Here is a 21,951-nt window from a genome sequence, read left to right on the forward strand (position 1 = left end):
CCTAAAGGTGTGACATACTCTACTTTCTAGGGCAGTTATTTCTTATTATATATTAACTAGTGGCTATTATATTTGCTTCTGCCCACAGGTAGAGAAGATGCTAAATAATTGTGCCAACACAGGTGTTTATAGTCTGTGTGACAGTTACTTTTCTTATAGCATGTACTCAATTAATACTTGTTATATGAATGAGGAACGACTTGCCTCAGTTGGCATTCTGGGGTGTCTACCTGGGTGCAGCATTTCAGGGCTGGGTTTCCCTGAGCAGAGTTGTCTTTGTAGCAGGTGGATGGACTCTGTTCTCAGACAGGCTTATAAAGAGCACTACCAGCTCTATTAGCCCCACTCACCCTCTGCAGTTGTTATAAGGGTTCAGGTGCTTTCTGTTGGAATGAGGAGAACAGAACAGTCATAGACTATTTAAAAATATATATTTACTAAAATGTATTTGTTTTTAATTCCCAAAGCTTACAACCATCTTTTCATCTAGTCTGTGAGGTATTTAGTATACAGCAGTGATTTTTCTCTTTCCTTTTTTATAAAGTGAAGAGGTTCAACTATCCAGAGAGTCCCATCTAACTTAAAAAATGTAATGGCTTTGGTTGGATTGCATCTTCAGTCAGTACCTGCCATGGCTTAATCAATATTTTAAGTGAATGAATCATGTTTCCCCACCAGATCATTACGAGTAAGCAGTAAGTAATAAATAGAGAACATTAAGTATTGAACATTATTAGATGCAGTTTTTTGTTTTGCAGAGAGGAAAGATGAGGATAAAGAAGGGCATTAAGGCCATGAAGAGCTTCCCAGACACGCACGGCCATCAGATGATCTTCTTCCTGCAGGCAGTGCCTTCTGGTGGAAGGAGCTCAGTCTATCAGAGAATAAACCAGGAGCCTGAGAGCAGTCCTGTGTCTCTGTCTTTAATCAGCTGTCACTTATTCTCCCCCAAAGAAAGGGAAGTAGGTCTCAGCAGTTGCTGCCATCCATCATGAATAAAATGAAATCATTTCATTAAAATTTTTTTTGTATGAATGTGCAAAATTGCCAACTAGGAGTTCAATGGGAAAAATAAAGTTTGTTAACATGATCCATAGAAGAGATGATCTTCATGTGTTCCAAAGGCAGAAAGGTGAGAAAAAAGATCTAGCTTGGTCTCTGTCCCTCAAAGACAGAAGAGGTCAGGAAGTCCAATGGGCGATGCTCCTATAGATAAGGCACAAAGCAGGAGAGCTGAGGGTGTCCAGGTTCCATGCCCTGCATCACCAAGAACCCTTCTCCCTGGCTTGAAATCTTTGGAAATTCCTGGTTTGAGTCACAGAAATGCATTGTCATGGGCTCAGTAACCCTGCCACCCCTGTTCTCTCCATTCTCCCTTTGGTCACAGCAGCCATCTTAAGACACAAGACCAGGCCTGGGCCCTATGCAGGCTGGCTGAGAAGGAAGGTTGATACAATGGCCTCCAAACTCCAGGGAGAAAGTGCTGGCTTCAGCTCAAAGTTTCCAGGGGCTGGGAATAAGGTGGAGGAATAGCCATCAGAAGAAAGGGCAGTTGGAAGTATAGTGTCTGGAAGAGGGGTCCCTGTGTCCCTCCAGCCTCAGTGCCTGCACATTCCTCACCAGCTAAGCTGTGCTGAGAAGTGGGTAAGCTAGGTAGTAGCCCACAGCAGAGCCCAGGACCACACCAAGGAAAATCCAGGTGTTGTAGGACATTACGGCCAGCATGATGAAGTAGCCGATGACCACCTGGATGACATGGATTAGAGACTGGCCAAAGTGACACAAATACCACCTAGATAAAAAGGAGAAGCAAGTTAATCCTGGTAATGAGCTGGTAATGAGGAAGCTGGGAGTTGATATCAGGGAGTAGAAAGCTGTTGAGTTATGTGACCTGATTATTTATAACTTATATGCTTAACCCAGGAGAGATTTCTTTCTGCCCCCCCCCACCCCCCCCACCCCCAGAAAAAACTCAAGAGATTTCTTTTTAAAGAGACATATCTTCACTACATTTGGTGCCGAGCTTCCTGGCATCCTAGACAAAGGGGAAAATGAAGGTATCTGTAATCTGTCTTTCTGATAAGGAATAAGAAAATCATCAGTAAGGCATATTTTCCCCATGAATCTACTTTGGGAGGCAGTATGACAATGGAAAGAAAAAGCATGGACTTAGGTGACATATCAGTTCCTAGTCCTGCCACTTACTAAAAGTGGCCTAGACAGATGTCTTAACCTCTCTGAACTCAAGACTCCTTATCAGTAAAACAGGAATGAGAATACCTCCCTTGCAGTACAGTTGTGAAGATCTGAGACACCCATGTAGGGTGGCTAGTGATGGAGTGGGCAGGCTTATTAAGCACAGGTGAGGCTGGGGCTAGGCAGAGGGCAGAACAGGGACCCTAAATGGTTGCCTGATTTGAGTGGGAAGGGAGGAGAGGAGAGCTTGTCTTCCTCCTCCCACCAAGTGGGATACATTGCTTCAGGACAGCTGCAGATCCCCTCCTGGATATGGGAGCCTAGTGACCCATGGAACTGGTGAGATTTGGGGGAGGGTGGGTGGCCACCCCAGTTGCTAGATAGGGGCCTGCATCTGAAGATCACAGTTCCCTAAAGAAAGCCTTCTGAGCCTTTCAAGTGGCTGTTCACAGAGAGTGCTTTGGCCTGGGCATCAGGAGACATAAGCTCTAGTTGACTTGGCTATTTATAACCATTTGTTGGCAAGTCCTGGTCCTTCCCTGGGCCTTACTGTCCCCTCTGTGAAGTGGGGCTAATGCTGTCCAGGCCAGCCTGTCTCCCAGGGTGAATGTGAGGCCTCTGCCCCTTTCCCATACCCACTGCCTGTACCTGTGGTGGGTTCTGCCAACAGGGGATGAATCTGAGCCTGCAGAGTCTCCGTCTGTCTCTGCGATGGTCTGCTGGCTGATAGAGGTAGGCAGGTTCACCAGCACCTGGTGGAGCAGCTTGGCTTTGCCAACCTTGATGCCTTCATACAGTACAGCCAGGAGCAGGAGCACCAACACCGAAAGGGCCATGCCTGTCAAAGGAGGCAGAGTTGTGGAGACCTGGCCAGGCCAGCACTGTTTCCCTTCCAGCACCTCCACCTGTTCATGGAATCCACTCCATCCACCTCTCTCTTGCATCTTCTTCCCCACCCTTGCTGAGCTCTGAACTTCTGCACTGTCTTCACCAGACCTTTCTTAGCAGGATTGGCCTACTGGAGTGTGGCTTTGAGATAAGGAAGAGAAGCCGCCTGAAAAAGCCAGGGGCTGAGACTGAAGAAGCCATGTGCCATCACCCCAGCCACTCCCCTGGCAGGCTGCACAAATCTGTTGTGACTTCTTGTTAAGGGATGAGTACTGCAAGGTCCTGTTTATATGTAAGTACGCGAAAAACGTCTAGAAGGAAAGATAAACAGCACAAGAGTAATAGTTATCTCAGCAAAGTAGGATACGGATGGTTTTTATATTCTTGCCTAACTTTCTAAGGTTTCTTTTTTTTTTTTTTTTTTTTTTTTGAGACGGAGTCTCGCTGTGTCTCCCAGGCTGGAGTGCAGTGGCGTGATCTCGGCTCACTGCAAGCTCCGCCTCCCGGGTTCACGCCATTCTCCTGCCTCAGCCTCCCAAGTAGCTGAGACTACAGGCGCCCGCCACCACGCCCGGCTAGTTTTTTGTATTTTTAGTAGAGATGGGGTTTCACCATGTTAGCCAGGATAGTCTCGATCTCCTGACCTCGTGATCCACCCGCCTCGGCCTCCCAAAGTGCTGGGATTACAGGCTTGAGCCACCGCGCCCGGCCCTAAGGTTTCTTTTATATATATTACTTTTATATTAGGGGGAAAACCCAATAAATTATTTTACAGAAAATATAAAGTGCTTATTAGAGCTGCTGTGTAAAATATAACTGTTAATTACTACTTTCGTTTCACTAAGAGGGATAATAAGAGGTCCAGCTAAAGTATTTTACTGGACTCTGCAACATAATAAGAGATATATATCCTGTTTCTGCCCTGGTTTCCTGGCACACGACTTCTAGAGCCCTTGGAAACTCTGAAGTGGTGTCTTTTTATATGCTAATGAGATGACTGATGGCTGAGGTTCCTGGATGGGCTCTGGATGGGGGCTGGTTGCCAGGGGAGCCAACCTTGTGCTTGGAGGTTGGCACTTTCAGCCCACTTCCTACCTCTGGAAGGAGAGACGGACTGAAGGTTGAATTGATCACCAGTGGCCAGTGAGGTCATCAATCATGCCTCTATATGAAGACTCCATAGAAACCCAAAAGAATGCAGTTAGAAGGAATAAGTTGTTGTATTCAACAGTACAGTAGGGAAATTATAGTTAACCATAATTTATTGTATATTTCAAAATAGAATTGTAATGTTTCCAACACAAAGATAAATGTTTGAGGTGATAAACACCCCAGTTACCCTGATTTGATCCTTGCATATTGTATATAGGTATCAAAATATCCCATGTACCCCAAAACATGTACAACTATTATATATGAATAATTTCTTTAAAAGGACAGGATTTGAAAAGCTTCCAGCTGCTGAACACATGGGGGTACCTGGAAGGTGGCAAGCCCAGGGAGGGCCTGGAGGCTCTGAACCCCTTCCTACATGCCTTGCTCCATGCATCTTTTCCTCCCAGCTATTCATTGTACTTTTTATTTTTTTCGAGATGGAGTCTCGCTCTGTTGCCCAGGCTGGAGTACAGTGGCGTAATCTTGGCTCACTGCAACCTCTGCCTCCTGGGTTCAAACAATTCTCTTGCCTCAGCCTCCCAAGTAGCTGGGATTACAGGCACCCCCCACCACGCCTGGCTAATTTTTTTGTATTTTTAGTAGAGACAGGATTTCACCATGTTGGTCAGGCTGGTCTTGAACTCCTAACCTCAGGTGATCCACTCGCCTTGGCCTCCCAAAGTGCTGGGATTACAGGCATGAGCCACCGCACCTGGCCCATTTGTACTCTTTTAAAGTGTTTCCTTGAGTGTTGTGAACCATTCTAGCAAATAATTGACCCCAACGAAGGCGTTATGGGAACCCCGATGTATAGTCAGTTGGCCAGAAGTATGGGAGACAAGCTGGGACTTGCGATTGGTGCCTGAAGCAGGGGGCAGCCTTGTGGGACTGTGCCCTTAACCTGTGGGATCTGCACTAACTCTGGTTAGTGTCAGATTTGAACTGAGTTGTAGGACACCCAGCTGGTATCAGAAAATTGGTCACTGAGGGAAAGCCTACACATCTGGTCACAGAAGTGTGTTGAGTGTAAGAAAAGGAAAAACAGTCGGGTTTTTTTTCCCAAAGGCTCCCGGGAGAAAATCATCTGATAGATGCAGGTTTTTAAAATATAAAATTATAGGTAATTTCATGTACATGGTCAAACTTCAAACAGTGCAAAAAAGAATACAGTGAAAATTCAGGCCAGGTGTGGTAGCTCATATCTGTAATCCCAGCACTTTGGGAGGCCGAGGCGGGTGGATCACTTGAGGTCAGGAGTTTGAGACCAGCCTGGCCAACATGGTGAAACCCCGTCTCTACTGAAAATACAAAAATATTAGCTGGGCATTGTGGTGCATGCCTGTAGTCCCAGCTACTCGGGAGGCTGAGGCAAGAGAATTGCTTGAACCTGGGAGGTAGAGGTTGCAGTAAGCCAAGATCGTGCCACTGCATGCCAGCCTGGGCAACAGAGACTCCATTTAAAAAAAAAAGAAAAATCAGTTTTCTTCCCACCCCAATCTCCCTTCACCCCAATTCTCCTCCTCAGAGCAACCTCTGTTGCTCAATGTATATATCAGCCTCTGTTTGTCCAAATGACAGCATCCTATCTACACATACTCCTTTGCATTTGACTTTATCATCCAGTTTTACCTCAGTTCACACAGATTTACCTTTTCCCCAGTGGCTTCATCGTATCTGTGATAGATTATATTTTACAAAGACAGCCACTCCAATATATCCAACCCCACATCCCCTTCTTATGATGTCAACATTCTTGCCATCAAGCAGTGGGGTCCATGTTTGTTCCCTCTCCTTTAGCCTAGGAAGACCTTCGTGACTGCTTCAGCCAAAGAAGGCAGAAGTAATGCTATCTGATTTCCAAGGCTAGGTCTTGAAAATTCCACATACTTCTACCTTGTTCTCTTGCGACACTCGATCTTGGAATCTAGCCACTCTGCCATGAGGAAGCCCAAGCCATAGGAGATGCCACACGTAGGTGTTCAGCCAACAACTCCAGCTGAGGTCCTAGCTAACAACCAGTATCAGCCACTTGGCATGAGAGTGAGGAACTCTTCCAAATGACCCTACTTCCAGCCACAGTCTGACTATACTGCATGAGAGACCTTGAGTGAGGACCACTCAGCTGGGTCCAGTCAACTCATAGCACCTTGAGAGAGAATGATAAAATGACTTGTTGTAAGCCACTGTTTATTTAGCAATAGATAACAAGAAATGGTAGCCCATTGTAGGGATGACCATACTTTATTTAATCTGCACCCGCAATAACGGGCATTTGGGCTGTTTCCAGTCTATTTTTAAGATGCAGTTATTTAACTTGAAAAATAACTTTTTCATGAATTAGTGACAAACTCTGCCTTTTCAAATCAAAGGAATATTCTTCCCTTTCAAACTGGTGTCTCATCTCCAGCAGCTGCTGTGGACTTCTGAACTGGTGCAGAACAATGAACGCTGGATAAGGAAGGTGCCAAGTGGCACCCGGAAGCCTTGATCTAGTTGTGGCTCTGATGCATACTTATTGTGTGACCCCGCATGAGTCTCTCTTCCTGTCTCTGGGCTTTAGTTTCTTCCCCTGTAACAGAGAGAAAAGCTGCCTCCCTGCCTCTCTCGGCCTTTGTGAGGATCAGTAAGATAATGGTGCCCTTTGCGATCTGAAAGGGAGTGGTTGCAAATGGAATTATGAATGTGAAGTTCCTGCTCAGTGTTTATGCCAGAGGAATCAGCCTCACTTAAATGCCCACCGAGAATCAAGAGAACCCGGATTCTCCCTTGCCTCGTGCTACAAGGCTTTCCAAGCTACAAGTTTGAGCTTCCCAATTCTTACCAGCAGGACTGTGGACACTCCAGAAATCAAACAGAAGCACCACCGTATCTGAGAAGATGAAATGCATCTGAAAGAGAAGGGAATCGGCATCATGGGGCGCGGGGCAGTGGAAGTCATGGTCCTTAATGCTCTCCAGCGCCTCCTCTGGGAGTCCAGAAAAATGGAGTCTTTGGAAGTGTCGAAAGGGCCATCAGAAGTCATCAGGGCCAACTGAGGCCATAAAGAGCTGAGACTTGCCCAGGAGGGTCAGCAGCAGAGCTGTAAGTGAGCTGGCCCTGCTCCATATGAGAATAGAGGTGTGGGAGTGCCCATCCTCACTGGGCCAACTGGCTCGGGATGTGACAGTGTCCTCAGACTATGTGGGGATGTCCCCTCCATGCCTTCCAAGTGCAGGTGCAACTGCCTCCTCTTACCCCCTGGGGCCCTAGCCATTCTACTGCAGCTCCGAGACGGGCTCCCATGTGATGGGAACCTAGAGTCCTCTTTGTTCTGCGGAGTCTAGACAGATCCCACAGTGTTTATCGTCAAGGGCCCCAGAGGCAGCTGTCTTCACTGTACTCCACATCTGTCCACTCATTCACTATACATTTGCTGAGCCCAGTTCGTGTGCCCGGCATTTTGGAGGCAGATTAATGTATCTGACCCTGGTGAGTTCACAACCTTACAGGAAAGACTGCAGGTAAAAGCAGTGACCATGCAGTGCCTGTCAGATGCCTTTTCAAAGGGTGCTTGCTCCACGCTGTGTTCAGGGTGGCATCAAGGGCTTTTTCTACATCATCTCATTTCATTGTCACAACAGTCCTCTGTGTGACAGGGACAGTTAGGCCCATTTTATAGGAAGGAAAGCTAGGGAAACTAGCCTTAGAGAAGTAATTTGCGGGTGGTCCCAAAGCTAGTAAGTTGGCAGAGCTGGGATTCAAACCTGCGTCTAGCTGGATTCCAGAGCCCTGGACATTCCAGGACACGGTGCTTCCTCCCAGTCTCCAAGAGAAGAGGGTACGGTGGGAGCTGGATGGTAAATTTAGACGCCCACACCAGGCTTAACGACTGTTTGGAAAGATGAGGACCCAACAGATCTATCAGTTAGTTCACCCTCTCAGGGAAGGGAAGGCAGCCTCTGGTCCCCAGGTAAGCCCTTCTCAGCCAGCACAAGCAGTTCAGCAAACACTGTCAGTGTTACCCACCTAAGGAGATCCTGGCTGAGTTGTAATCAGCTCGTGGAAGCCTCTGCCTTCTAAGACAATGGCCAAATATTAGAATCCTTGAATGTCAGCACTAGATAGAAGTATCCTCAGAGTTTTTAGTCCCATGGCTTTCAACTTTTTTTTGCCAGGGAACACTAGCCAATTTAAATCTTTCTTGTAATTCTGTGATATAAAACATAGGGCTCAGGATGAAGAGGGGAGAGAAATCTAAGCTCCGCTGAAACTCAGTTTGAAAAATGCTGATTTGGCCCAACTTCAGTCCCTCTCCATCGCCTCTCATTTCCAGATGAGGGAAATGAATACAGAGAGAGAAAGGGATTTGCCCGACTTCCTTAGAAGCGTGATTACTCTTAGTTTGTGTTCAAGGGAGGAAGATATGAACCCACTGAGACTGGGTTCTTGTGAAGGCTGTGGAGGCCATCAGTTCTTACAGAAAAGGAGTTCCGGTAGAGGCAAACGTCAGTGGGGGGTGGAAGGATAGGCAGATTTGATTAGCTGCCATTTTGTCAGGAAGCTGTGCCATGTGGGTATCCCGTAGCCTCCCGGAAACCAGAGCCACAAACTTCTGCTTGCAGATGACAGCCCTAAACCACGGGCCTTGCATGTTCTAGTCGTCTCCAATCCTCCCCCTCTCAATATTTAGGACCAAAGGAGATAGTAAATAATAGTAGACTGAGTCTAGGATTTGGAACAAAACAGATTTGTTAGCCACAGCCTCTCTCTGGTCTCAGTTCCCTCCGAGGGGAGCTGGGGGAAAACTCTGCAAAGCCATCCACACAAAGTGACACACAGTAAGGGCTCAATAACCCCAGTGCCTTTTTTTCCCCATACATGTCAAAGCTGGAGGGGTGTTTCTCAGAAGTGTTCCATGGGAGAAGCACAGGATACTGGGGAAAATGGATTCTGTGGTCAAGGGAGTTTGGGAGAGACTGGAATTGGACAAAAGGTTTAACAGCTTTCAGCACTGCCAGAAGCCTGTACCTCTGAAAGCCTGTAACTCTCTCCTCCCTTTTTTCTTGCTGAGTGTCCTCTGGGAGAGAATCTCATAGACTATCCTCTAGGAAGTACTAATCTAGAGCAACCGTCTTTTTTCATACTTGGGAAGGAAATGACACTTACTAATTATTCTGTGCCAGGCACTCTTCTAAAAATGTTATATGTCTTCATAGGTGGGAATTGAACAGTGAGATCACTTGGACACAGGAAGGGGAACATCACACACCGGGGCCTATTGTGGGGAGGAGGGAAGGGGGAGGGATAGCATTAGGAGATATACCTAATGTAAATGACGAGTTAATGGGTGCAGCACACCAACATGGCACATGTATACATATGTAACAAAACTGCACATTGTGCACATGTACCCTGGAACTTAAAGTATAATTTTAAAAAGTTGTATGTCTTAACTCAGTTAATTTCAAGGGGAGGGGATGATGCTTAGCTCCATTTCATAGATGAGAATACTAAGGCAGAGAGAAGTTAGGTAGCTTGCCAAGTTGCTGGCTAGAATTTTGCCTGGGTGGGCTGGCTTCAGATTCTGTGCTCCTAACTGCTCTCAATGCAGCTTCTCAGGGGAGCACCAGAAGTCCAAGGGGCAGTTGTGACATGCCCAGGGTCACATTGTGAGTTGGTGGCAGCATCAGGACTGGATCCTGGGTCTTCTTACCAGGCCCTCATTTGGCAAGAGGAAAACAGATGCTACATCGCAGAGAAGAGCCCACTTTCTTGTGCAATACTAGACAGAGAGGAGGGCTATGCTGTCTTTTGGTTGTTTTAACATTTCAGGAAGATATGCAAATAGCAGAAGAAGCTGATATGGCCACTTTGGAACAAAATATGGGAAGAAATTGGGGAGGGGAAGGAATGTATGAGAAAAAGTCTCTGTGCAATTAGGATAGTCATGCTTAGCCCCTCAAGGATGCTCAGCCAGTAGCTGGCCCGTATTTCCTGAGAAAGGTGAAGAGTACACCTTAAATAAAGGAAACAAACAAGGACCAGTCTGGGGATGGGAGAGTAAGACCAGAGCCCAGGGACAACAGTGGTACAACAGGATGAAAAGGCAAAGAGGATAGGGTGGGAGGGAGGACACTGGAGTGGATCACAGGTGTGGATGACGATGCTGTTATAGCCATATCCGCAGAGGCAGAGTCAGTCCCGGGTGAATCACTGGGAAACCACAGGCCAGTCATGAGCTCCACACACACTGGCAAGTGGCTTAGTGTAGAGGGATAGCAGCAGCTGCTTAGACTCCAGGGCCTTATTAAAAGTGCAGATTCCAGGCCCCTAATTAGAGTCCAGGGGCAGAGCCACAGGAGGCAGGGAAGACATAGATATTAACCAGCCCCCTTGAGGAGATTCTGAGGCTCAGTTCACTTGGTTGCAGTTTGAACACAGGCAGCAAGGCTAGTGGTTAGGGACACGGTTTCTAAAGCTGCACTGCCTGGATCTGCCTCCCAGCTCTGCCAGGAACCAGTTGCGTGGCCTTGAGCTGCAGACACACAGAAAGCCCCCTGTGGACCCCAGTCTCTTCATCTGTAAGATGAGGATAGGACTCTAGGAACCCTTTCCTTTGGTTTGGCCTCACTTTCACAGGCTCCCATCTTGAGCTCTATCTACTGTTTTCCTGAAACCTTGTAAAAGAAAAAAGTGCTAGCCTGGGCAACATGGCAAAACCCAGTCTCTACGAAAAATACGAAGATTAGTTGGGCGTGGTGGCATGTGCCTGTAGTCCCAGCTACTTGGGAGGTGCTGAGGTGGGAGGATCACTTGAGTCCAGGAGGTGGAGGTTGCAGTGAGCCAAGATCGTGCCACTGCACTGCAGCCTGGGTAATAGAACAAGACTCTGTCTCAAAAAAACAAAAAACAAAACAAAACAAAACAAACAGTGAGTGTGCCTCTGTTTCCAGGTTGGATGGGGCACCACATCTATGCATCTCCTCTCAGATTTGGACACTGCAGCTTTGGGTTTGGTAGAGACCTGGGACTAACCTGGCTGTTCTACTCCCTACACACAGCTAACATGCCTTTCAGTGCCAAAGGGGGTCTGACTTGTGTCACCAACCCCTGCCTGCGCCTACCCAGGGACTGGGCTCACTGGAGATGGTGGAGCTGCAGGACAGAGAAAGAAATGTGAAAGCATCTGATTGGAGAGAACAGCCACACAGCTCCGTGTCTCCTGAGGGCCTGCATGTGCCTGCACCGTGTTCACCTTCCATTTTTTATGCCTTACTCCCTGTGACATCTCTGCAGGTGCCTACTATTATTAACCTCTTTAAATTAACAAGGAAGGCACAGAAAGGCCCACTTATCTCCCCACGGTCACTCAGCAATCAGGTGCCCAGAGCCAGAGATCTTTCTGGAAAGCCTGTACTGGTTCTCAAACCTTAGTGTACAACAAGTACTCTGGGTGTTTCTGGGACAGGTGTTTGTGGGGGTCACACTCTGAGAAATCATAGGAACCATGATGGTCTCCTGTCAACCAACAGGGACTGGTCAAGTAAATTATATGAGAGCCTCAAAATGGAAATCTAGGCGGTCACATCACAACATGATAAAAATCATGTTGAAGAGTTTTAAAAATGTTGAAGAGTTTAAAAATAAGAATAGCTTTTACATCCGCCCCCCTCCCCCAACCCAATGGCACTAGCTCAATGTAAAAAGCTGACAGAGTACCGAAAAGAAAGTAAAACATCATTTTGAGTCCTACTGCTCAGAGATCTCTCCTGTTAGGCTTTCAAAAAACATTTGTTGACATAGCAAAATGTTTACACAAGATTGATATACAAAAGCAAACAGGTACGAACAATACTGTGAAACTCCATTTACACTGGAGATGGCCTCATCCTCAGCAGAAGCCACTAGCACCATCTCTGCCAGGTGGAGGTAGGGGTGACGCCCGTGGATCACCCCTTCTCTGAGTCCATTTGGTAAAGCAGATGGCATGAATGGAATGTCCCTAGTGGCTAATTAATCAGTCAGGGAGTTGCCACAACTAGTTTCCTTCTATCATCCTTGGGCCTGAGCCAGTTACCTTAGGAGCCCAAAACAGCCCAGACATGTTTTGCCATAGACCTGAACCCCCACGGAACAGTAAGAGTAATTTGAAAGATTTCTTTTTGTTGTGCTAGGGCTGTGCAGACCCTTGCGATACAGAGATGAATGGGACAAGTCTTTGGCCTTTAGGGAGCTACCTGTCTATGATGGGGGACATTTAAGTGAGCAAGTAATTACAACAGGTTGTAGGTCAGAAAGAGAGGCACAGTGGAGGCTCCCTGGGGGTGCTGGGGACTAAGCTGCCTGAGAGACACCTGCCCTGGCCAGAGAGCAGTTGGCTAGGACAGTCCTGAAGTCAGAGAAGCAGGAGACAGCTGGGAAGATGAACTGTATGGTATGTTCAGGACTGGAAGTACCTACGGAGTCCGAAGCCCCGGAGGAACAAAGATTCACCTGTCACTCAACCCTTTCTACTTTTGCCTTTTTGCTAGAGGAAAAGATGGAAATCAGCACACCCTGACTTGAGAGAAGAGATCTGGGCTACAGTTTTCAATTAAAAGACTTTGTGGTCAGATAGGCAGGGGGCAGGGCCCCAATCTTGTTTTCCTCCTTGGGATGAATCTTGGCCTCTGACAGTTTAACTGATTTGTGCTTTTTTCAGGGCGGGGCTGTGGTGAAGGAGGGAGCAATCCCTGGAACTTGTTTTCTTCTTTATTTTTTCATTTGAGGTTACTTACACTTTGAGAAAAGCTTCCTTTTTTGTAAACAAGGGTTGGGAAGGAGATGAAGGTCCCAGTGCTAGGCTGACTGGCTGGGGAAATTTTGCAAGTGCTTTCCATCTATTTCCCTTTTTAAAGGACAGTTGATCATTTGACTAAACGGCCTATATAGACTTCCTATATCTTTTTTGTTTTTTGTTTTGTGTGTTGTTTGTTTGTTTGTTTGGGAACGTCTTGTTCTGTTGCCCAGGCTGAAGGTCATGGCTCACTACAGCCTAGAACTTCAGGGCTCAAGCAATTATCCTCATCCTCCTGCCTCAGCCTCCAGAGTAGCTAGGATTACAGGCGCCTGCCACCACTTGTGGCTAATTTTTGTAGAGACGGGGTCTAGCTATGTTGCCCAGGCTGGGCCTCCTGTATCTTAAATTCTATGACATTCTTCATGGGATGAAGAAAATGATATGACTTCTTCAAAGACGAACGAGTCTTGCAAGCTGTCGTTCTCTCCAGCCCAGGTGAACCCTACCAAGAAAAACAGCTTGTCCGAAACGCTGTTTTCTGACTGAAAGTGCAGGGAAGCTGGAAAGGAGCTGGGTCTGTTTTATTCCCCAAAGAATCAGGCTACAAACTTAAGAAGAGCAGTGTGCGCGCCGGGCTGCAGGCTGAAATGCGCCGGGGCTTTCCCTTTCGTGGAAGCCTACCTGGAATCTCCCAAGGCGCTGCCCTCCGCCCTGGGGCGCCGGCCAGAGGTCCGGGACTGGGGACCCCGGACCCAGCTGTCTTCAGCCACCGCGCCCCCACTCTCAAGCCGCGCCACCGCGGGCCCTCGGTAACTGCTCGCCTAGCCGGACTGCCTCCCAGCAGGAGGGACAAATAGAGGAAAACCACAAAGCCACGGCAACCTGTACCTGCCGCGTCCCCCCAACCCTGTTCCGGCTGTTGGCAATGCTGCCAACACACCCCTCACCAGCCCCGGGCCAGCGACAGCGAGGATTCGGGGTGCCCAGATGGCAGCTCCAGGAGACCCCGCCCCAGCCGCCCACCCGCGTCCCCTCCTCTCCCTAGCGCCCGGAACTTACCGCCATGGTGAGCGCGCGGGGCGGGCGTTAGGGCCGCGTCTGCTCGCTCGGGTCTCCTTGCTCGGGTCTCCTCGCTCCGAGTCAGTTCAGCCGCCGCCGCCACCGCCGTGATCGCGACCCGCGCCGCGCGGATCACATGGTCCGGGCGAGGCGGCGCGCGGGCGCCTGGGAGTTGTGGTCCCCACGCGCGCCCCACGTCGGCGGCCTCAGGCGCGACCCCTGGCCCGGACCCACGTGCCGCGCCCCAGGTTCCTAAGGGCAGAGGCTTGGCGTTCCCGGAGTCGCGAACGAGTGGGGCCACCTGCTGCCTTCTGTCTCCGCCCTTGCTGTTTTGCACTTGGCTTATCTTGGCAATTATGAGAATGCTTATTGTTCATTGTAATAAACTACCCCAAGCGTAACATGTTGAGTTGAAAATGGAAAAAGTCCGTGCTATGAACACAGTAGCAACAAATTTGGAGTAAATTAAGTTAATTATGCCCTAGATTTTTAATGCAGTCATTACAAGATAATTACATTTTTCTTTTAAAAAAAATATTTTCCAATCTGATAAACCAAAAGGAATACACACATGTAATTTTGTTTTTCTTTGATTACTAGGGTGGTAAACTATTTTTCTTATCAGTACTTCCATTTCCGTGTATTGCTTGTTAATTTCACTGCTCCAGTTTTTTTGTTGGGGTTTCTTGTAGGGTGAGGGATTTTTAATGGTTATTGATTTTTTTTTTTTTGAGACGGAGTCTCGCTCTGTAGCCCAGGCTGGAGTGCAGTGGCCGGATCTCAGCTCACTGCAAGCTCCGCCTCCCGGGTTTACGCCATTCTCCTGCCTCAGCCTCCCGAGTAGCTGGGACTACAGGCGCCCGCCACCTTGCCCAGCTAGTTTTTTGTACTATTTAGTAGAGACGGGGTTTCACCGTGTTCGCCAGGATGGTCTCGATCTCTTGACCTCGTGATCCGCCCGTCTCGGCCTCCCAAAGTGCTGGGATTACAGGCTTGAGCCACCGCGCCCGGCCCCGGTTATTGATTCTTAACCATATTTAGGAAACCTTTGCCGATCAGCCTGTGAGTAAAGAGGCTCTTCAGAGAAACCTTGCTAAGGACAGTGTTAGCAGAGACCTTGAGCCTGGAGCTGACCTCAGTTCATATCCGTATCCATCAACTATTGACTTTGAGACCATAGGCAAATAGCTTACATTTCTGAACCTCAGTTTTCTGGTAAATAAAATGAAAATAATAATAAAATCTATGTCATAGGGATTAAATGAAAACATACATGTTAAATTCTCAGCTCAGTTTTCTGGTAAATAAAATGAAAATAATAATAAAATCTATGTCATAGGGATTAAATGAAAACATACATGTTAAATTCTCAGCATGTAACCTGGCAGTGGGAGCTTGTTCAGTAAATGGTAGAATTCTCAGGGTCACACAGCATTTTTTTTTTGACAGAGTCTCGCTCTGTCGCCCAGGCTGGAGTGCAGTGGTGCAATCTTGGCTCACTGCAACCTCCACCCCCTGGGTTCAAGCGATTCTCCTGCCTCAGCCTCCTGAGTAGCTGGGACTACAGGTGCGTGCCACCATGCCTGGCTAATTTTTGTATTTTTAGTAGAGACAGGGTTTCACCATATTGGTCAGGCTGGTCTTGAACACCTGACCTCGTGATCTGCCTGTCTTGGCCTCCCAGAGTGCTGGGATTACAGGCGTGAGTCACCTCACTAGGCCCAGACAGCTTTTTTTTTTTTTTTTTTTTTTGAGACAGAGTCTTGCTCTGTTGCCCAGGCTGCAGTGACCTCGGCTCACTGTAAGCTCCACCTTCCGGGTTCACACCATTCTCCTGCCTCAGCCTCCCAAATAGCTGGGACTACAGGCACCTGCCACCATGCCCGGCTAATTTTTTTGTATTTTTTTAGTAGAGACGGGATTTCTCCGTGTTAGCCAGGATGATCTCGATCTCCTGACCTCATGATCCACACAGCTTTTAAGATCCTCAGTCTGAAAGCTAATGGGGGCTGGGAGCAGTCAGGGATTAGAACAGCTTCAGGGAGAGAACATGGGCCATGACACTGTGATGGGGCTGGGGAGGGAGAGCTGCTGCTGTTGTCGTTTACTGGAACATGGGGAAGCACTGGGGAGAAGCGCTAAGGGTATCTCTGAAGCATCTGGGTTCCAAGAGCTGGGGAGGGCTCTGGGTGTAGCTTTTTACCTTTCTGGGCCTTACATGGGAAGCAGGAGTAAGATGATCTGACCTTCACATAAGTAGGCTCCGTTGCACCCCACTCCCCACACCTGCATTGAAGAATCTGCAACACAGCTTTATTCATTTGACTGTTTTTGTTGACTTTGTCACAATCTGATGACCTTTACACTTACTTACAACTTCCTCATGGATGTTTTGGTTACAACACTTAGCCCGGAAGTCCTAAAATGCCCCATTTCTTACTGTACCACCAGAGACACCCCTTCCCTGTCCCCCAGGCAGAGAGCTTGTTGCAAATCATGGGATCCTAGATCGTAAGATCACAACACAGCCACTCAAGCCTGGGTCCATGGCAAGAGATTCTTTCCGGACTCTGTGTTTTGACAGGCCATGACTCCCTTCCTTTCACGGAGCAAGAGTCTGTTGTTGTCTTTCCAGCGCACACCTAGACCCCCGAGACAGAATCCTCCATCAGGAAAGATGGCGTTGCCTTGGGCATCACAGAGATTATCGAGAGGCCCTTTAGCCTGGGCTCCTTTGTAGTCAGTTGGTAGAGCGGAAATCCAACCAGTCATTTCTCCTTCTGAGGTTCAATAGAGGAACTTGAGGCTCACGAAAAGACCACATGCACAACATGTAATTCCTGCAGAATGTTGGGTCTTTATGTGCAGGTAAGGCTGCATGATCCCCAAGGATGCCACCACCCATCTCTGGGACCCTGATGTCCCCATCCATAAAGTGAGGGGTGGAATGGATGACCTGCAACTGCCCTCCACATGCTGATCTGCAGTTATAAGTGAGCCTGAGGGTGGAGTTGAACACATTATGGCCAGGACCTTTGCATATTTTCCCTGTAACTCCATCAGCTAGCCTTCCATCTTCTCTCCAACAATACCTCTATTATTTTATATTTATGCCATGAGCAGCATTGTGGATCGGATATGTGTGACACAGGGGGAGCGTGCACATTCAAGGTTGGCCTGTGTGGAGACAGTGGGTGTGTGTGTCGTAGGGGCGAGTGTTTACTGGATCTTGTGCTGGTAAGGCTGGAGGAAGCAGGAGCCAGGCCACCAACAACCCGGAGGCCATGTTTAAAGTCAGAAATTTATTCTGGGATAAGAAGGAACTACCAATGGGTTTTTAATATGTATGTTTTCTAGCTGCATTTTTTTCTTTTTTTCTTTCCCAAATGTCACTTTCTTAGGCCACTCTGACCACCCGATTATTTATTTTAGAGACAGGATCTTGCTCTGTCACTCAGGCTGAAGTGCATTGTTGCAATGATAGCTCACTGCAGTCTGGACTCCCGGCCTCAAGTGATCCTCCTGCCTTAGCCTCCTGAGTAGCTGGTACTACAGCATGCCCAGCTAATTTTTAACAATTTATTTATTTATTTATTTATTTTTGAGACCGAGTCTCGCTCTGCCGCCCAGGCTGGAGTGCAGTGGCGGGATCTCAGCTCACTGCAAGCTCCGCCTCCCGGGTTCACGCCATTCTCCTGCCTCAGCCTCCCGAGTAGCCGGGACTACAGGTGCCTGCCACTACGCCTGGCTAATTTTTTGTATTTTTTTTTTTCAGTAGAGACAGGGTTTCACCATGTTAGCCAGGATGGTTTCGATCTCCTGACCTCGTGATCCGCCTGCCTCAGCCTCCCAAAGTGCTAGGATTACAGGCCTGAGCCACCATGTCCGGCCAACAATTTTTTTTATAGACAAGGCCTTGCTGTATTACCCAGGCTGGTCTCAAACTCCTGGGCTCAAGCAATCCTTCCACCTCAGCCTCCCAAAGTGCTGGGATTACAGGCATGAGTCACGAGCACCCAGCCCCCACCCTATTTAAAACCACAATTTCCTTTGTATGCCTTGTTCCGCTTCCTCTGCTTTATCTTCCTCCTATCGCACTTATCACCCTGTAGCGTATGATGTAATACATGCGTTCATCATTCCTTTCCCTCCACTCACGCGGAGGCTCAACTAGAACAGGGATTTCTGTGTTTTGGTTTAGGAAGGCATCCTCAGTCCCTAAAATACTGCATGTCATGTAGGAGACCATTGATGGATATTTGCTGGATGATTGAATGAAACCAGGTAGGCAGCCATTCTGTGCTTCACTGCTTTAGAGGGGGGAACCGGCAGAAACAGAAGCAGCCTCTGAGATGTGATGGTTTTGTTTGCCATGAGCATTGTGGCTGTTTGGGGTTGGTTTGTGGGAGAAAAGAGAAAATAATTTATGGAGAAGCAGGAGGAAGAGCAGCCCCTCCCACAACCCCCACCTCAAATGCCTGAACCTAAAGGAGGGAGAGATAACTGAGGGTCCTAGAGCAATGGGCCTGCACCAGCTTTGAGTAGGGTCACCAAGGGAGGACACCCCAGGAGCCAGCTGGGGCTGTGCAGACAGAGTGGACTGTGTCCATGGGGAAAGAGCAACAAAGGCACCCTGAGGCCTTGCAGCCCAGGACAAAGATAGCACAGCGCTGCCTCTTGAGCTCAGACCCAGGGAGAGAGACAACTCACCCTGGATAAACAAACAATCCATTTAGAGGGGGTTTAAAAAAAGAAAGGAGGGTTTCTGCAGCAAGCCCCAGTCTTGAGTTGTGAGGTCTAAGGAAAACTTAAACAGAAGAGAGGCAGGTGGGAGATAAGATCTTGGCAGGCATTTTGCACTGCAGCCCTCTCCCTTGACACTTTCTGGGCCATAAATAGCTTTCACTGCTCACCTAGGACATTTAGATGGGCCCGATTCTCTTGTATCAGCGTGGAGCCGAGTCCACATTGACAATTCCCTCTGTAACCTTTTCCCCTCTGTTTGCAAAGGCTCTTATTGTCTCCCTGGATCCTTGCAGCATTGTTGGGGCCAGGAAGGCACAGGTGACCACACTGGAAAGAGAGCGGAATTGCCCAGGGTCTACCATGAGTCAGTGGCAGCTCCAGGCCTCCCACATTGCCCCTGGTTCAGATGGCTGTGAGCTGCTGCTTTAGCCTCATACTTAGATGTCTAGACCAGCCTCAGACTAGGATGCAAGACGAGACCTTGACTATGGTGAGAAAAGGGGTGGCCGCTGGCCTCAGAAAGGTCCAGACATTTTCCCCAAATGTACCTGAGATACTTTTTAGGATAATCCCAAACAGGGTCTTGAGAGCCCATTCTTCATTTGTGTGATAGTTTGAAAACCAGAAATTCTTTGACATTCCTCCCATTTCTGTGGTTTCTGTTCTCTCTGGGCCAACCTTAGTTTAAAAAAAAAAAAAAAGTGTTCTGGAGATGTGTTGCAGAACAGTGTGAGTGTGCTTAACACTACTAAACCAGACACCTAAAAATTGTTAAGATGATACATTTTATGTATTTCACCACAATTTTCAAAAATTGTGCACCATTCAGGTGCCTGAAGAAACGAATGAAGGAATAAAGGAATGAAGTACTGATACACGCTACAATATTGATGAACCTTATCGTACTTATCACCCTGTAGCATACAATTTAATACGTTAATTCATCATTCCTTTCTCTCCACTCAAGTGGAAGCTCAACGAGAACAGGGATTTCTGTGTTTTTGTTCAGGAAGGCATCCTCCGTCCCTAAAATACTGCATGTCATGTAGGAGACTATCCATGAATATTTGTTACCTGAATGAACGAAGCCGAGTAGGCAGCCGGTCTGTGCTTCGCTGATTCAGAGCAGGGAAATGGCAGAAACAGAACCACCCTCTGAGACGTGATGATTTTGTTTCTCATGAGCACTGTGGCTGGTTTGGGGAAAGCATATGTTAAGTGAAAGAAGTCAGTAACAAAAGGCCACATGTTACATGATTGCATGTATATGAAATATCCAGAATAGGCAAATCTATAGAGACAGAAAAAAAGAAACCATTGGTTTCCAGGGGCTGGAGGAATAGAGAAATGGGGAGTGACTAGTAATGGATATGTGGTTCCCTTTTGAGTGATAAAGAAATATATTCTGAAAGTAGATAGTGGTGATAGTTGCAAAACTCTGTGACTATACTAAAATGATATACTTTAAAAGGGAGAATTTTATAGTATGTAAATCATATCTTGATAAAGTTATTTTCTGAAAGGCAATGCAGTTTTTACCTTGTACATTAGGTACACTTTCAGAGTTCTGAGCTGCCAAGTATAAAAACTCTCAATTCTCTGAGGCCACCATGTTGTGAGGAAGCCCAAGCCATATGAAGCTACAGGTAGGTGTTCCAGCTGAGAGCCTGACTGATCTCCCAGCCACCAGCCAGCATTAACTGCCAGCCCTGTGAGTGATGCCATCTTCGACATCCAGCCCAGCTGAGCATTTATTTGAGTGCAGCCTTGGCTAATGTCTCAGTGAAATTTTATGAGAGACTCCAAGCAAGAACTGTCCTGCCAAGTCCTTCCCAAATTCCTATCCCATGATATCTTGACCAAAATAAGATGGCTACTTGAAACTAAATTGAGAGGTAATCTGTTAAGCACTAGTAGAGAACCAGAACGCATATAATCCAGTTTATTTCTTTGTCATCCCTTGAGTTCATTCAGTGGAGATGAGGCCAGGGGTGAGGAATGTTAACATTTTCTTCTTCTGAAGGGTTTTTAAATAAATGGACCATTTAGGCTGAGCTCAGTGGCTCACGCCTGTAATTCCAACACTTTGGGAGGCCAAGGCGGGTAGATCACTTGAGGTCAGTAGTTCGAGACCAGCCTGGCCAACATGGTGAAACCCCGTCACTACTAAAAATACAAAAATTAGCACATGCCTGTAATCCCAGCTACTTGGGAGGCTAAGGCAGGAGAATCACTTCAACCCAGGAGGTGGAGTTTGCAATGAGCTGAGGTCTCGCCATTGCACTCCAGCCTGGGCAACAGAGTAAGACTCTGTCTCAAAAAACAAATAAATAAATAGATTGACCATTTGTTGATTTATTAATGTATCCCGCCTCCACACAGTCTTTGAGGGAGCTCACAGAGACAGTCAAGAGAGGAAAACAAAAACTGAAATAAGTGAGGAAACGATCCACAAATATCAGAGAAGAAAAGCAATAAAGTTACTCAGAATAGCCCATGATGGCAGTCATTTTAGCATGGGGCACACAGTGGGTGCTTACAAACTGGCAGCTGTGACAGAGTTGTGGTATGGGCATCCCAGGCTCTTCCCCGGCCTGTCCCAGTGAGGATTCACAGCGCAGGGTCAGGACATGTGCATGGAGGAGTCGTATGTGGTCTTCAAACCTGGACACTTTGCCCCTTTCAAAGGCTGGGAGTGTTGGTTCTGGGCCATTTTGCTGTTCCTACGAATGATCAGAGCCTGCGTTCCTCACTGCATGAGACCTTTCTACCTGGCTCTGCCACCACTGGGATCCTGATGTTTTTCTTTGCTCCTGAACATGACTCTGCTCATCCTGGGTGGCTGAGAACTTGGAGGGTACTCCCCAGGGTTCCTGTTCCATGATTCCTCATTCCCAGGGAGCCAGGACTAGGCTGGTGCTCCTTTTCCCTGCTGGGGAACTTCCCACACTGCATCCAAGTTCCAGGAGAGAGCCCTGAAGAAGGCAGGGAACATCCAACTGCCTCTGTGCCTGGGAGTCTGGACTCCCCATCCATCCTCCTCTGGTGGTTCTGAAGCCTGTTGGGGTGAGAGAGGACATGGACCAGCCAGCCCACCTGAGTGGGAAGTAGGGGTCTATTAGTTTCTTATGGCTGCTATGACCGATGAC

At 47.7% G+C, this 21,951-nt stretch overlaps 1 protein-coding gene and 1 long non-coding RNA gene across 5 annotated transcripts; one reads left to right on the forward strand and one right to left on the reverse strand.

Moving 5' to 3' along the window:
• Positions 1-414: 414 nt before the first annotated feature.
• SLC31A2 (solute carrier family 31 member 2) lies at positions 415-14,414 on the reverse strand. 4 transcript variants are annotated; one of them, XM_077968317.1, is made up of 6 exons: positions 14,057-14,148; positions 7,061-7,127; positions 4,180-4,259; positions 2,845-3,395; positions 1,621-1,792; positions 415-1,206 (listed from the first exon to the last, which is right to left on the reverse strand). In XM_077968317.1, exons 4-5 carry the CDS (start codon positions 3,138-3,140, stop codon positions 1,624-1,626), a joined length of 465 nt encoding a protein of 154 aa, XP_077824443.1. In that variant the 5' UTR covers positions 3,141-3,395; positions 4,180-4,259; positions 7,061-7,127; positions 14,057-14,148; the 3' UTR covers positions 415-1,206; positions 1,621-1,623. The 4 variants fall into 4 exon arrangements, with proteins under 4 accessions (XP_077824443.1, XP_077824444.1, XP_077824445.1 ...); XM_077968318.1 differs by lacking the exon at positions 4,180-4,259 and having other exon boundaries at positions 2,845-3,034; positions 14,057-14,310; XM_077968319.1 differs by having other exon boundaries at positions 415-1,792; positions 14,057-14,151.
• Positions 2,473-4,726, forward strand: LOC144335158 (uncharacterized). Its single transcript, XR_013405645.1, has 2 exons — positions 2,473-3,485; positions 3,801-4,726. It is a non-coding gene; the product is annotated as an uncharacterized LOC144335158 (long non-coding RNA).
• Positions 14,415-21,951: the final 7,537 nt, after the last annotated feature.

Source organism: Macaca mulatta, chromosome 15, assembly GCF_049350105.2.
Source record: "Macaca mulatta isolate MMU2019108-1 chromosome 15, T2T-MMU8v2.0, whole genome shotgun sequence".
Taxonomy (NCBI): domain Eukaryota; kingdom Metazoa; phylum Chordata; class Mammalia; order Primates; family Cercopithecidae; genus Macaca; species Macaca mulatta.

What these genes read in the sequence shown, in the direction of transcription:
- SLC31A2 (XM_077968319.1), bottom strand. Translation starts at nt 3,140, where the DNA reads ATGCAAGAGAGAGGTGGATGGAGTGGATTCCATGAACAGGTGGAGGTG. An exon ending in GTTGGCAGAACCCACCACAG is followed by an intron (nt 1,793 to 2,844) that starts GTACAGGCAGTG and finishes CTTTTTATCTAG; the next exon opens with GTGGTATTTGTGTCACTTTG.